General features: G+C 38.9%; 1 protein-coding gene across 1 annotated transcript in view; it reads left to right on the forward strand.

Moving 5' to 3' along the window:
- Wnk (Wnk kinase) overlaps window positions 1-17,244 on the forward strand; it is an 834,378-nt gene that overhangs the window by 543,566 nt on the left and 273,568 nt on the right. Inside the window, exons 16-17 of the mRNA XM_068226022.1 lie at window positions 9,516-9,598; window positions 9,691-9,916. Coding sequence (XP_068082123.1) covers window positions 9,516-9,598; window positions 9,691-9,916 — 309 coding nt within the window. The remainder of the gene's footprint in view (window positions 1-9,515; window positions 9,599-9,690; window positions 9,917-17,244) is intronic.

Consider the following 17,244-nt stretch of genomic DNA (forward strand, 5'->3'; position numbering starts at 1 on the left):
CGCCACATCAAATCCAGCTTCTCTAATGTCCTTCCATATCTCATCCATCCACCTTCTTCTCAGTCTTCCAACTGGTCTCTTTCCCTTAAACTCTTTCCAATTCCCTTCTTGCTACCCATTCCTTTCCCATTCTTTTCACATGTCCGAACCATCTCAGTCTTGCTTTCTGTATGTTCGGTATTAACGGTTCTATATTTAGCTCTTCTCTGATTTCAATGTTTTGAATTCTATCTCTTCTTGTCTTTTAAACTGATGTTCTTAAAAATTTCATTTCTACTGCTTGGATCTTACTATCTTGTCTCTTATTAGTTACCAGCGTTTCTAGTCGTGTGTTACAATGGGTATGAAATACTGTTTATGGTATAATGTTAATTTTGTTCTCTTGGGTACTTTGTCATCCCATAAAAGCTCTGTGATTTGATGATAAAATGTTGTACCTTTACTTAATCTGTTATTAATTTCAGAGTTGATATCATTACTTCCATTACTAATGCTACCAAGATACGTAAATTGTTCTACATTCTCTGACCGTTCTCCGTCTATGTTCACTTGGCTTCTCTTTTTCACAGTGCATGATTACAGTTTTCTTTTTACTAATTACCATTCCAGAATCCTTCAGATTTTCATTCCAAATGTCCAGTCTCCTTTGTACTTCCTTTCTCCCTTTCTCCAAATCATCACATCATCTGCTATTCACTTCATCACTAGTGATACTCTGTTTTACACATTTTATGATTTCGTCCATCAATATAATAAACAATAATGGCGACAGTGCACTTCCTTGCTTGAGACCTTTTCTTGTATAAAATGTTTCAGAGTCACCACTCCCCACTTGTTCACTGCTTTTACTCTCATGATACAACAATTTTATCTTGTTAATTAATGATTTTGGTACATTCCTTTTCAGTAGGCATTTCATATTCATTTTATAATTTAAACGTATTTTATTTCTACAAAGTAAGCAGTTCCTCCTGTGAATCACTTTTAAGTATTTTGTGCAATTCATTATCAATTTTTACTTCCAGTATTTATTTTCTTCAAAATATATCTTTCATGTAATTACGTCTGTGCCACTTAAATGGGGGTGCCATTGCTATGGGTGGTTTGTGAGGGTGGAATTCTATGCCATTTGTTGTTAAATACACCTACCATGTTCTTTTAGATCAACTCATGTTATCCATCTTGTCTGTGCTGTTAACTTCCCTCTTACCGATTGGAGATGAAAGATGGGCACTGCCCATTCTTGGGTCCTAATTGCCGTAATGATGAAAGATGGGCACTGCCCATCCTCCATTTTAATCTTGAATTTCTTATTCATAAATACAGATTAGTGCCAGTGTATTGAAGTGTTTGGAAGTTCCTTGATCTCTATCGATTATTATTTCACTTATTTTATCTTTGGTGGATATCTTTTCCAAGCACGCGTGTGGTTTGTTTACATTGTGATTATGGCAACGCCAAGGCCTTGACATAATTAAATCTCTATCGAATCTGATGAATTTTCTGAGTGGGTGAATGAAATTCTAAATGAAAGTGACTGTGAAATAAATAACGATGAATTCAGTGAAGGTAATTTTGATGACCATTCAAGTGAAAGTAGCGAGGATGATGAGGAGTGTGTAAACAAAAGCGGTCTGTAAACAAAAGTGGAGTGTGCACGAGTGATTGGACCTGGACTCACAAGCCGAATAATCCAGAAAATTCCATTTTCATGGTAAATGCAGAATCAATCCATTGATTGATTGACAGTTGCTTGAGTCTGGAACAGAGTTAAACGTATTTTATCAATTCTTGGGCAATCATTTGTGGAGAGAGATCGTAAATGAAACTAATAAGTAGCTTAGTAACTTATGAGTTTCATGCTCCATATTGATGGTTTGTATAAATATAATATTGAACGATGTTCCTCCTGATCAATAAAAGTTCAAATGAGTACGCAGTTATATTATTATTATTATTATTATTATTATTATTATTACTAATAAGTAGCTGATGGGGATTGTTGTAATGCATGTAAGGATGTGTCCAAACATGTAATAAAGACTTATTTTGCCCTCATAATGATGTCATGGAATACAAAACCTAAACTTAATGATTACTGGAGCACAAAGAAAGTTTTATACCTCCCAAGAAAATCATGGCTTGCAAGTAATGAAGAAATCATGACTACGTAGTGCCTATCTGCAAGATTAACAGTAACTGTAAGACATCATATCATCAATTAGAGTCCTGAAACTGTATGGTTAGCGACACTGAATCGAACCCAACAGTTAGAATATAGCTATAAATCACTACCTTCAGTTTTAACAGGGGAGAAAGAGTAAGGTTGTACCCTTAGTGTATAAGCTTACATGGCAAGGCTATGCACATGGGAGGGTAAGGGCACCAGTTCCATAATAAACTACATCACAACTGACTTTGAATTCAAGACTAGATATATTATGTTATTCCAGATTATTTTCAACGAGGCAGATCATGTAGTGAAAGAACTGATGAAGAAAGGGAATTGTACGCATAAGAAATAAATCCTTTCATTTCCATGAGACCTATCTGTGTCATTGCGACACAAAGCAACTTGGAAAAAGAAAAAAAAAAAATCCTTGCTCTCATTAAGTGGGAACAAATGACAGAATGGTATCCAGTAGGGCCACAGAAGTACAGAGTTGAGAATGAATATCTCTTCTCACTTGATGTGAAATCAAACCTTCTCCAAAAGTAATGTGAGAAAGTGAGTAATGAAAGTGTCTGTGCTTAAATACATCAGCCTTATGGAGTAGATTTACGGGTATGTAAAAGAACTCCTGCGGGATTAAATCCCAGCACCTCTGAATCTCCAAAAACCATAAAAGTAGTTAATGGGACGTAAAGCCAATTGCAAAAAATGTAAGTATCTGTACAAACCTTCATAATAAATGCTGGAAATGAACTTCAGCAGCATCCAAACACTTCTATGCACATCTTAACAAATCCTTATATACATGTCAGTTCCTCAGTGGTGATACTGTGGATGCTATTCCTGATGTTCCTTGAGTGCCTTAGTGGTATGAGAATTATGTGTATACACTTTTCCCTTCAAATATTCCCATAAATAAAAATCACATGTTGACAGATCTGGTGACCACAGTGGCCACTAGGCTATGCTCAGAGTATCCTCAGCAGTAAACATTGCATGAACACTGTGTGTGACCTCTTAGACATGGATAGACTTCCCTGTTGACTGTGGAGTCAAAAAATATTGAACCAATATGTGTTTCATAGTCATATTACACCACACATTGATCCTTTGTTCGTTTAGGGGTTGCTCATGGCCTCGGTTAGGATTTTCCATCACCCAGTACCTGCTATTTTGGGCGTTTACATATCCCAGTAGGTGAAACTAAGTCTCATCAATCATGATAAAATATCATCTATAACCATATACAACAACCAGCTGCAGAAATTTACACATTTGTCATTATTGGGCACCTTTAGCTGTTGCACAGCTGTCACTTGGTATATTTTGAATTTCACAGTATTCAAGATTTGAGTGGGCCGAAAAAAATCGAATTCTTTTTTCCAATCGTAATACCGCAGAAAAGTTGCGAATTGGGGAGAAGAAAATGGGGTAAAAAAGAAACAAAACAGGTTCATTTCTTCCAGTTGCGCACGTGCTCTAAAGTTTGCCGAAATTTGGAAAAATGTATATTTTTTTGATAATTTTCTACCTTGCTTAACTTGTCAATATTTAAATGTAATAGCTTTAATCGACTCTTACTCAAACCAGTAATGAGTTAGGAAAAAAGAATGGTTCAAATCGGTTAAGGACTTTCGCTTGCGCAACAGCCGTCAAATCTAACAAATTCTCGCACTCGTCGTAACTCGCTCGGGTCAAAGACCCTGACGCTCCGCCCACCTACCACTCTCGCCACCACGCCGCGCCAATGTTGTGTCAATCTGCACTTATCCCTCATGTTTGATGTGTGTTTCATTTGCTCTTCCAGTTACTATTGTGGCATTTGCATCTACTGTATTTCGATGTCTGTTTTGTGTTATGACATTTTTGTGTAACTTTGTGACTTAACGGTGGTATACTATGGCTGCACTTAAGAAACTCATCACTAGAGACGGGAATTTGCCTATTTGCCTATATTATTCCTGTGCTTAGAAATGTAGGCTTTTGAGATATAAAGCCATTTTAGGGTCCTTTAAACTAGATTTTGTTGGTTTTATTGTACCTATAAATGCCTATTTCAGGGCTGTGTGCCTATTTGGAGTATAATTGCCTATTTGAAGTCTTTTTGATCAATTTTAAAGAAGACGATTTTCTCAGAGTGCATTATATTGCAAATGATATGCTCGGCAGGATTATCTTCTCATTTCTCAAGATCTGTTTACCCCACGAACAAAAATAGGAATTTTCAGAAGTCACCAAATATGAGTAGTTCTTGGGAAATTGCCGTCAGGAGAAATAAGGAACAGTTTGACCTCGAAGCCTTCAACCCCTCCAACATTCTAACACATATGCGAGGACAAATCAACATCGAACTACATTGCACAACCCATATCTCTTATACCTCCTTCTCGATGTGAACTGTTGTACGCGTACGCTTTACCTTCAGAACGTGTTGTGATTTATTGTAAAGAAGTAGTGTGTCTGTGGCAATGCCCAAAGAAGAACCACCAGGCGATTTGGCTGTGCGCTTACGGGCACGCAGCTGTGAGCTTGCATCCGGGAGATAGTGGGTTCGAGCCCCACTGTCGGCAGCCCTGAAGATGGTTTTCCGTGGCTTCCAATTTTCACACCAGGCAAATGCTGGGGGCTGTAACTTAATTAAGGCCACGGCTGCTTCCTTCCCACTCCTTGGCCCTTCCCATCCCATCGTCTCCAGAAGACCTATCTGTGTCAGCATGATGTAAAAAATTGTAATTGCAAAGAAAAATCGTTGAAGTCTTACTGGCTGAAGCGGTGGATCACAGGGGATCCCAGTTTCACTCTGGATGGAAGGGTAGTCTTCTGCCAAGCTTGCTGTAAGGAGGTAAGATCGTTTGTTCCTTTTATCCATTTTTGTGACTGAACTACAATCGCATTTCATTGTAGCATTTATAGGCCTATTAATTTAGGTATTGTGGAAAGCTGATTTGTTGTAATGCTGTATTAGTCATGAACTTGCAATAGTTTATATTGCTAAAATGTAAATAATCATTTAATTACTGAAGGAGGAGTTAGGACGCCGGTGGTCTCTTGTCAGAGATGGATGAAAATTAAAAATCGGTATTTTGAACTCTGATTCATTTCCTGTGAAAATAGAGTTTTACAACTGAAATATTTTCTTTCTTTCTTTCTTTACTTCTTTATTTCTTTCTTCCTTAATCTCTTTACCCTCCAGGGTAGATTTTCCCTCAGGCTCGGCGAAGGATCCCACCTCTACCGTCTCAAGGGCAGTGTTCTAGAGCATGAGACTTTGGGTCGGTATACAAAACTGGAGAGGAGGACTAGTACCTCGCCTAGACAGCCTCACCTTCTATGCTGAACAGGGGCTTCGTGAAAGCATGGGAAGATTGGAAGGGACAGAAGAAGAAGAGGGAAGGATGTGGCCGCGTCCTTAAGTTAGGTACCATCCCGGCATTTTCCTTGAGAAGTGGGAAACCACGGAAAACCACTTTGAGGATGGCTGAGGTGGGGATTGAACTTACCTCTACTCAGCTGACCTCCCAAGACTCAGTGGACCCAGTTCCAGCCCTCGTGCCACTTTTCAAATTTCGTGGCAGAGCCGGGAATCGAACCCTGTCCTCCGTGGATGGCGGCTAATCACACTAACTACTACACCAAAGAAGCGGACTACAACTGAAATGTAATGTAAAATATCGTGAGTAACTTTCACCAGCGCTATGTTTAGGCTCTAGTGAACTCTTATTACGCTTCCGCTACGCATTCACGAAACATAGGTTGAAGATCCAATGTGGTGCAGCAAGGATGATTTCACAGAGGCTAGGCATACCAGGTGGCAGGGCTTGGACGATGTCACAGCGTGTTTTACAAGGCTGCAAAGACTATATTTACAAGACCAGTACAGTGAAGAGACCGTTGGTCCGGAATGGTGGGGTCTGATTGGTAACCATTGTGCTGGAGGGGGGGCAAGCAAAGACAGACTGGGGGGTGTATGTTCTAGCATCCCATCTAGATTCTTGCTAAATTGTGACAAAAAGTAAGGTTATGAGCACATGCCACGACAATTTCAAGTCATGCGGTTTTCTAAATTTCAATGAGGGTGGCAGCTTTGTGGGCACACATGATGCAGGATCTATTGCAGGTAACAGAAACTAGTCTTCATGACAGCTGACCAAAGCCGACGAATAGCAACATATAAAATGTTCACAATTCTGATATTTATAGTGCCTCCATTTTCATTCTACTGTATAAGTTAGATTACTGCTAAGGGCAGCTTGGTGAGTCCCTGGCAAGCATATAAGAAGGATCCTTCCTCTACGCTACTCAGGTATCGTTTCACGTCATTTTTATTATTTTTTCACCCGGTTAACTCAACAGGAAACTGCCAGATTATAACTGAACATTTTTGAGGACATATGTCCATGTAAACTACGAATTCAAGTTTAAAGTTTAGAACTTCTTGAAACATCACCTCTAATAGTCTTTTTCTTTATCAAACAAATGCATGTTTATACTTAGCATTATTACAAATTAGCCCAATCGTAGAAATTTAAGATATTGGAACATTGTAATTTAAGTCAATTTCATTATTTTTCAGATTAAATGTGAAAAGATACCATATAGATCAACATAGAAATACTGCAGTGCATTTGACACGAGTACAGAAAGCTGTGTCAACACAGCTTTTCTACCAGTCCACTGTGAGCAACGATCGACAACAATTTTGTATAGACCTGTGCACTGTAATGGTGGGAGCTAATATCCCCCTGCATAAACTGGAGCATTTTCAAACTTCAACAAGATGCCGGGAGCAATCACCAAGTTGGAGGAGAGTGGCTTTCCCCTGGTGGAATGTTTAGTGTTGTGGAAGAAGTCAGGGAAAGTTTTAACCGAACCTCCGGGAAGGTAGCCGCTGTCAACAAAAAGTCCCATAAGAGTCCTGCAGCAGAGTCCACGATGGAAAGTGATGATAAAAGTAGACAGCGTGCTACGAGGTGAGGTAGTTGAAGCAGATGACCTAAAACCAGATAAAGTGGCTTCATTGAAGTTTTGTCCATTCACTTCCTGTGATGTGGAGAGATCTTTCTCTCAGTACAAAACATTCTGCCCAACAGGAGAACAAGATTGTTACCCAAAATGCATTGAAATGTTGCTTGTTGTAAATTCCTTTTATAGTAATTGAGTGCGTTATAAGTATTTTTCATGCCTATTTTGTTGCCTATTTTACATGTTAGTGCCTATTTACATACCTATTTTGGCTAATAAAGGAGTCTATATGCCTGCCTATTTTAACTGTTTTTAGTGCCTATAATTCTCGTCTCTACTCATCACAAGACAGGTATTTGATTGCCCTCTATTTGGTGCACCTAAAGACTTTTCATCAAACAAGCTTCCTACTTGTGAGGATTGATTCGGTGTTGTTCACTGGGGAGATACCACTTTGCACTTATAGTTAATAATAAGAGCGTCAGTTTTTCACACATTGGCAGTACAGTAGCTAACAAAATAATTGGTTTGTATCAGAAAGCATCCATCCGAACGATTACAGATAAGAGAATTGTGCAACTTATAAAAGTGTTGCATGATAAATATTACAGCATTCGAAAATCATATACTCCGGATAAGAATAAAAATTCGTTTAAGCAGAAAATTGACAAGTTTAAGCAAAAATGCTCATTGCTTTTTGACTTAGCAGCTTGCAAATGCCCCATTGTTGTTAATTGCATTTGTAACCGAACCTCTGATTTATGTAAATGTGATATAACTGTCAACTGTGTTTGTGCAAAATCAAACAAAATACCTGCTATTGAGCTAAGATTTATTTACTTGTTACGAGCACATGGAATAGGAAAAATTGGAGGGTTGGACATGTCTGAAACAAAGAAACGTATTCAATCATTGGAAAGGAGATCACGTGACAGCCATTTAACTCTGGATGTTGAATCTGAATCTCGTCTGTTATAAGTTGCACAATTCTCTTATCTGTAACCGTTCGGATGGATGCTTTTTGATACAAACCAATTATTTTGTTAGCTACAGTATTGGCAGTGTGTGAAAAACTGACGCTCTTATTATTAACTTTAAGCGCCAAGTAGTATCTCTCCTGTGAACAACACCGAATCACGTCCTTACAGGTAGGAAGCTTGTTTGATGAAAAGTCTTTAGGTGCACCAAATAGAGGGCAGTCAAATACCTGTCCTGTGATGATTTTCTTAGGTACAGCCATAATATACCACCGTTAAGTCACAAAGTTACACAAAAATGTCATAACACAAAACAAACATCGAAATACTGTAGATGCAAATGCCACAATAGTAACTAGAAGAGCGAATGAAACACATCAAACACGAGGGTTAAGTGCAGACTGACACAACATTGGCGCGGCGTGGTGGCGAGAGTGATAGGTGGGCGGAGCGTCAGGGTCTTTGACCCGAGCAAGTTATGACAAGCGTGAGAATTTGTTAAATTTGACGGCTGTTGCGCAAGCGAAAGACGTTAACGGATTTGAACCATTCTTTTTTCTAACTCATTATTGGTTTGAGTAAGAGTCAATTAAAGCTATTACATTTAAATATTGACAAGTTAAGCAAAGTAAAAATTATCGTAAAAATATACGTTTTTCCGAATTTCGGCAGACTTCAGAGCACATGTGCATCCGGAAGAAATGAACCTATTTTGTTTCTTTTTTTACCCCGTTTTCTTCTCCCCAATTTGCAACTTTTCTGTTGTATTACGACTTGGAAAAAAGAATTTGAGTTTTATCGGCCCACCCTACTACTCATGTGAACTTCGTCCTGCCCACCCTGTGAAGTTGGATACCAGGTGGTGCACATCAGATAACCACTTCTTTTTCCCATTCTCTCTCTCCTATTCCCTCTGCCTCACGTTGCTGCAGTGTTTAGTTTTCAACAGTTCACCACCATTCTTTCTCTTGAATGTATTTCTAAAAATTTGTGATAACAAGCTCACATTTTCTGTAAAGATTAATGTAAAAAATAGAATATGGTGAAACTAGTTGTGGAACTTCTTCTACTGTCAGCTTTAGGGTTATTTTGAGAAGTCCAGCCTATCCCTATTTACAGGGGTTTTAATGGCATGCAAGGATTGTAGAGAGCATTAAGTGCATCATTATAAATGGTGTAGTTCAGTTCTTTCATATAAGGGGTAGAGATGACTGAAAGATAAACTTTCATGTGCTGTAGGAGAGAGCTATGAATATAGCCTTTAGACCTCCCTCCAATTTTCCTACCTCCTACTCAGTCTTTTTATGAATTTGATTTGCTGTGTTTGTGAGGGTTCCATTGCACATTTCCTTCTACTGTTTATTTTTACACTGTCTTTCACTAATTATATTTATTCTCTATAGTTTCCACAGTTGACTTCCCTGAAACTTGAGCGACAGTTATCTGGAGAATCAGATCTTGCCAGCGTATCTGACCCTCAGTCAAGGTGAGTTGTTCTTATTTTCGAGACTGTGAAAGTATCTTCCTGGAATAAGAATCTCTGTGAAAACTTTGGACCATGTTTGTTGTTCCTTTTAGTGTTCCAGATTCAGATGCTAACAGTAGTAAAGGTGATCGCATAAAACGTGGAGGCACAAAGAGAAGATCAAAGTCATCTTTGGAACGTTGTCTAAAATTGTCTGTTTTATCTGTGAAGAGCCATGGTAATGAGGTGGAATTTCAGTTGGAAACACGCAAATACAAGACTGTTACTTTTATGTGCAATATCTCTGATATAAAACCACAAGACATAGCTAAAAATTTGGTAAGTCTCATTCTCAGTAAAAATCTGTGTGTGTGTTTTTTCTTTTTTTAATAAATTTGGTCTAACAAGCAGGTATTTGGAACGGATTTTGTGTGTTCAAGAAATATCTATATAATTTATTTAATATCATTTCCTCCATTTATTCTTAATTTACCAGGCGAGTTGGCCATGGGGTTAGGGGCGCACAGCTCTGTGCTTGCATCCGGGAGATAGTGGGTTCAAACCCCACTGTCGGCAGCCCTGAAGATCTTTTTCCGTGGTTTCCCACTTTCATGCCAGGCAAAATGCTGGGGCTGAACCTTAATTAAGGCAACGGCCGATTTCCTTCCCACTCATAGGCCTTTCCTATCCCATCGCTGCCATAAGACCTATCTGTGCCGGTGCGGCATGAAGCAAATTTTTAAAAAAATCTTAATTTCTCTAGTACATTTATCCAGTAATTTAAAACACATAATTGAAAGATTATTCATCAAGATCTACACTTGGAATCCTTTCTTTACATTTTTGACGCTATCTTGACTACATTCTTCCATCTTTACATACTATTGCTCTATGGTATATTTTTGCTACTTCCATGTATACCTTGTTCTATTTTATCTCCTGAGCCATTCAATCATATTTGCACTATTAAATCAAATAGTAGGAGAGAGGAGACTAGAAGACAGGAGAGTAAAATCCAGGCCAGTGGAAAATTTTTACTCATTCAAAACTGTGCCAGAGTATTGCTTGTGCTTCCTTATTTACTGCCACATATGGCATCCTAGCTTGGGCTTGGTTTTCTTATATCATGTTAAATCATCTTCATTCTAATTTTCTTAACAAATACATTGTCACATGCTAGAAATATTCCATATTTCTTATGTTAAATGTGAATGACTGCAATACTGTTACACTGCTGCTGGTAGGGACCACTGACCCTTGCTGGATAGAATACTAAAACTCGTTTTGAACAGTAACGAGCACGTGCTCCACGTGCTCCACTTTCTTTGTTTTCCCACTGATTCTGGCTGCGCTTTTTTTTTTTTTTTTTTTTTTTTCCAGTGTAAGTCATTTCTTTTATTTATTTTTTTCGACTCAGCTAATCCATAACTCTTAAAACTAAAATTCAGGATCCAAAAATGATGACAGTGATGATGATGATGATAATGATGGTGGTTCCCTGCCTTACATCAATAATTCACATAAAGATGCTTTATCAATTTTGGTGATGATTAGCAGAATATAAATAGAAATCCTTCAGTGTAATATATCTTGTATTTCAGCTAGCTTGCAACTGAATTCTGCTTCACAGTTCCTATATATTCGGTATACCAGGCATTTTTCAAGTGATGAGGATAACAAAAATGAGTTTGAGGTTAGATGAACATTTTAAAAAAAAAATTAGAATCAGGCCAGATTTGCTGTACAGTGAGTCATTGGTAGATTTTTTCCTTTTTTCTGTTCCAAGTAGTTGCTGTAATTTGATTAGGCTGGACTCTTCAGTGGTTACTGTTAATTTTGTTCCTGGATGAATAATTGAGTCATTGTCTGCTAGAACAGGATTTCACATAGGCAGTTTGACTTATGCTGAGGACCTGAGTTTCACAATACTGTTAGAGGCATCTAACAGAACAACACCAAAACCTTGTGAAGTGTGTATTGTCAGCTTCAAAGATCCTGTACCTTGATGTTGCCAGCTGCCTCTACATGGCACCTGCAGCTTGTGGTGTTCTCACTAAAAGGACAGTAGTTAGTGTTACAAAGGCAATGGCTACAGTGTTGTCCATCTAAAGAACTTCCTGACATGGAACACAGTGGATATATTTGCTGTCATTTTGGTATGATTCTCCAGTTGTTGCAGGTTAAATCATAAGTCCTCTGCATCCTCTTGTTAGGAACAAACAAATTGTAAAGAATAGCTCTTTTATCTTTTTTAAATAAGGCTCATCAATCTTGAAATTCTTTCTCTTGATGTTCATCTGAAAGCTGACATATTGATCTTCATTGTTGGTCAAGCACAATTTATCCATATACTGTTGTATTTCTTCACATCGTCCTGAAAGAAGTTGACAACTAAATTTTGTAGGTACTAATACTGCCTGAGAATGCTTCCAAGCTGGCTCTGGATCTTTGCTGTATACACTTCCTGTCTACATGAAACAAAACCTCTAGGACCTCTTTCAAAGTTGTTCTAGTGATATTTTGCAGATATTCTATCAAAATAAATTTTCTGAACTTTGTAGGTGAGATGTATGAGCTATTGAGCTTGTAGGGGAGGTATTATCATAAATTTATCAAATGTTATATAGTTTTTATTTCATCAAATACATTTATATTATTAAAACAATGAAGGTAGAGAGTGCAGAGCAGGGTGTGCAGAGTCGTTACAATGCTGGCTTAGCGGGGAGTAAAACAATAGCACTGGCAAATTGTTGAGGCTCAGGACATGGGAGCTTCTAGAAGAAGCTGGAAGCTAATTAACAATGATGAATGCACCCAGAATTATCTGGAAGTGGAAACTAAAGAAATATTCCACAGACGTATACAAAGAGCACCATGCGAGGGAGGAGAAAGTCTGTCTTTAGTGAGCCAGTGTTGCATCGATCGTGAGTGAGTTAAAAGATGGTACCGAATCTTGTGCGTCAACAACTACTGTTTTGAATCATGACAGTCTTGATTACATGGCATGCGACTAGCTGTGAGGTTAACTATTCTGGAACAACACTGCACTGTCCGGGCGAGTTGGCCGTGCGCGTAGAGGCGCGCGGCTGTGAGCTTGCATCTGGGAGATAGTAGGTTCGAATCTCACTATCGGCAGCCCTGAAGATGGTTTTCCGTGTTTTCCCATTTTCACACCAGGCAAATGCTGGGGCTGTACCTTAATTAAGGCCACGGCCGCTTCCTTCCAACTCCTAGGCCTTTCCTATCCCATCGTCGCCATAAGACATATCTGTGTCGGTGCGACGTAAAGCCCCGAGAAAAAAAGAAAAAGAAAAAAACACTGCACTGTTGGAAGTCATGTTGGTGGACAAAAGTTTGACATGCTGGTGTGGAGTGTGATGATTAACCACAATCGTGAGTAAAAATGGTGTTGAGTGGAGAACTCGGACATGAGTGAACTTGCGAATAATTTAAAAAAAAAATAGTTTGATAAATTTAGTGGATAATAAAACACGCTACCTCTCCAAGTATGAATTTAAGTTTAGGAACCCTGATAACCCTCCACAACTGATGTCAGAAGCAAGATTTAATTGGTAGCATGTTTAGTACAAGTGGTATTCTAGAATAATTGACAAGATGGAGTCAGGCTTCCACACCATCTTAGATAAGCTATGTGAACTTACAGCTAGACAGAATGAACTTAAGGTAGAGTTTAAAGCTAGCCAGTGCAAACTTAAAGTAGAGATTGAAGATAACTGGGATCAACTTCAGTCACAACTTCAATCCAGTCAGAATAAACTTAAAACACAACTTTTGAACGAACTTAAGGGGAACAGAACAAGTTAGAGCATACCTGCCTACCCGTCCGATTGACCCGGAAACTTTCTGGTTTTTAACTCGTCTTCAGATTTTCCGATGTATTTTTACTTCTTCCTATTTTAGAACAATATAACTTCTAGTACAGCCAATACTCTTCCACTAGGATAAATTCTTATGTGCTTGTGTAATTTACGAAACCTCATTTTCAAGCGTATTTATTTGATGCTTTATTTCGTGAGTGTTTCGTCCAGTGCCTTTGTGTATCGTGTTTCCCGCTCACCACAGCAGCGTGCGTGCTATATACAGCTGGGGATTCGGGGGGGGGGGGGAATCGTCCTGCAAGCAAGACAGGCTGGCGGGACGAAAGAATGAGTGTTTTATTATGTTGTTCGCATGCTGTTAACATAGTTTCTGTGTGTAGTTTCGTCGGAGTTGTAGGCCACGTGTTTTTTCTTGCATTTCTATGCTTTCTCCCCCTCTGTCAAAGTCATATGATAATAATGTATGGGACATATTGAATTGTTTTGTATGTGGTGGTTTCGCATATTTAAGTGCATAATTTTAATGAGTTGAATGTTTTTAAGGGTGTTGTGTCGGTGACAGTTTCAGGTACTTTATTTTCTCGTTATGGCCAAATGTTATCGCCAAGTGTTCAGAGATACCTCTAATTTCCATTCATTTTACCGTCTGATAAAGAAACTACCATATTTTCTCGCGTAATTTACGCATCCCAATATTTTTGGGTCCAAAGTGAAGAAAAAGAAATGTTCATGTATTTGACGCACCCACAACTTCGAACATCCATCACGCAGCTCCGGATGCATTTCGAAATAAAGATGTCAACTACTTAAGTAACAGGCTTCCTATTGCGAAAGTGGACATTCCAAATACAGGGCAACGTGCTGTCATTAGCCGGCAGGAAATCCCACTGCACTAGTTTTACGAGTGTTTCGGGTAACGGACATTCTGGGATCTCAAAATTATTTGTGTCCACAATATTCGAGTAATACTTCATCATATAAACTCGCGGTAATCAGTTATGCCGAAACATACGGGAATAGGGCAGCGGGCAGCAAGTATTCAAAGCCCAAATGAAACTTGCGCTACTGCCGTAACAGAAGTGCACTTCAAGCGGCCAACAAGTTTCACACAGCATTTCGCGGACCAAAAAGGGGCAAGTTTCCGCAAGTAGAGGAGGATCTGCTTAAATATATGATTTTGTTACGCAACATTGGATAAGCCATTTCTCACAAAATGCAGTATTTAAAAAATGAGAAATAGCCACTTCACATGGAATCAGTGTCTCGGATTTGAAGGTTAGCCGAGGCTTGATTAATTTTATGAAGAGAAATGGACTTCCTCTTCTATGATCATCATCATGCCAAAAAATTATGAATGATTTAAACTATTTTCATCGCTTTGTGATTGAGAAGCGTAAAGTGAAGGAATATTTGATCTCCCTTATAGGAACTGCAGGTCAGACGCCAATCAGTTTCCATATGCCACAAAGTTGAACAATCGATAAGAAAGGAACATACAGTGTTATCATACGCGCTACCAGAAGCAAAAAACAACGATGTACTGCAATGCTTGCTGTAACAGCTGATGGCAGAAAGCTTGCACCTTACATTGTTCTAAAACGGAAAACAATGCCTAAAGCAAAATTTCCGCGAGTGATCCACGTTCGTATTCAAGAAGAAGGGTTGGATGCACACGTCACTCGTACAAGATTGGATACAAATGGTTTGGGGTAATGTAGCAGGTTCCCTCCTTCGATGCCCGGCCCTTCTTGTGTTGGACAGTTTTTTTTTTTTTTGTTGCCGATATGTCATTGTTATGATATTACATGAATTGTACTTTTATTAGTTCATGATTATTTCGCTTCAGGTTGTATTGTCAGCTCGTAATGGGAGGAATATTTTCCAGTGTTGGTACTTCAATCCCACGTGTCTAACTTACCTGATGTACCGGTACCCTATTTGACTTTTCAGAAAAAATCTCGCGCCGGAATTTTATACCAAATGACGATAACCTCAAACGAGTAGAACCAATTGTGTTTATATTATATTTGATGTATCTTTTAAATGTAAATGAATTGTAAATATCTGAATTCCTTGAATATTTTATGCATCCAAAGTTTTCGCCTGTATTTTTCGTCAAAAAAAAAGTGTTAATTACGCGAGAAAATATGGTATTATGCATTTTGTTGCATGTGTCGGTGTGACATGAATATTATTATTCGCTTAAGTGTCACAAATGAGAATGATTAGGTACATTTTCTAGTCACCATTTTTATGTTTTGTTTAAGATTTTAAATTTAATGGTCAATTCGCATTGTAACTGTAGGTAGATATGTATGCCTTTTTTCACCTAGACCGTGGTGGAATATATGTGATGAAATCAAAGAATTAACAAATCTTCCTATTATGCCTTTCTAAAAGTTGGCAGGTATGTTAGAGGAGGAGGTGCATGCTCTTGCTGTAGGCACTGTTATGTAAGTGAAATGGGAGAAAAACAGTTTGAGGCAATAACTCAAATTGGTTGAGTCCAATGTTGAAGATTTGAGTCATGGGTGAAAAAGTGGCCAACAAATATTTCCAGGCAATAGCTGAGATTGAATCTGATATTTGAGACTTGAAGCAGGAGATTATTGATCCACAGGGAAGGATGTTGGTCCTAGAAAACAGAACGAGCCCTATCAGTGGGGTAAGCAGTACCAGCGTAGCGAAGGTGAAACTCCCATGATTCGACAGGATTCTTGGATGACCTTCTGGACCTAGTTTGAGACTATGACCAACCATAACAGGGGGAGCTATTCAGCCTCTGGCCAGGCACTGTGTATGACAAGATTGTGAGGGCATTCGAGGGATGCTATGCTGGCCAACAGCTGGCAGTCGCCTACTGAATCCAACTGGAGTGAAGAGGACACAGCAAATGAGTGAATCACTGCAGGAATTTTCCGCGGCAGTAGAACAACTGGCCCACTAGAACATGTATAGCAAGAAGCTGCCTACACCATCGTAGACTGGCTTGGCGATGCAAAGATCTGCCAACACCTGATGCTTGCTGGGGACCATTGCTTCAGTGAGGCCTTCACTATCTCCCTTAGGATGGAAGCAGTGAAGACAATGGCAATTTCAACATAATCATTGAGGGTTCAAGCCATCAGGGGCAAGGACAGTCTCAAGATCTGCTCACCACCACCAAAGTGAATCTTGTCACTGCTGGAACACCAAGGATTCAGAAGAATTATGTGTTGGAAATGCAGTGAGCATGTTCTTCTGAGGAAGGACTGCTAGCAGCAGTTACAAGCCATGAGGGAGGAAGAGAACACTGGGACGCAAAGTTTCCGGAGGAATTGTCCGCTGGTAATGTGGAGAGTGCATAGATTTGAGGATCAAATGCTTCCAGTGGGTAGCACCCCACCCAGGGAAACAAGAATAAGGGATCATCAGTACAGTCACTTTTTTTTTCCATATGGCTATTTCTAGCAGAGTGTAATTTCCGCCGCTACTTTTCCGATATTTCGTACAGATATCCGTTCAAACTATCACGAAGGTAATAATTTATTACATTAAACAACACAATAAGCCTGCAAACATTGATTTAAAGAGAATTCACGGTAATTTCACTGGATAATTACGGTACTTAACAGTTTTTTGGATTGTTGACGATTGTTGCTACGTGCACATGATAGTAGTGTAAATAAATACAAAGTCACCTGATTCATTATTCCGATAATTTGTAGTCTTAGTTCCTTGCATACTCTGTACTTTCTACCTTCGTTTATTCATCGAGTAAAAGTTAATAATCAAATTCCTATATCCCAATAATATTGCACTTCACACCCCCAGCGTGGTTTTGACAGA

Source organism: Anabrus simplex, chromosome 2 (genome assembly GCF_040414725.1).
Source record: "Anabrus simplex isolate iqAnaSimp1 chromosome 2, ASM4041472v1, whole genome shotgun sequence".
In the NCBI taxonomy this organism is placed as follows: Eukaryota; Metazoa; Arthropoda; class Insecta; order Orthoptera; family Tettigoniidae; genus Anabrus; species Anabrus simplex.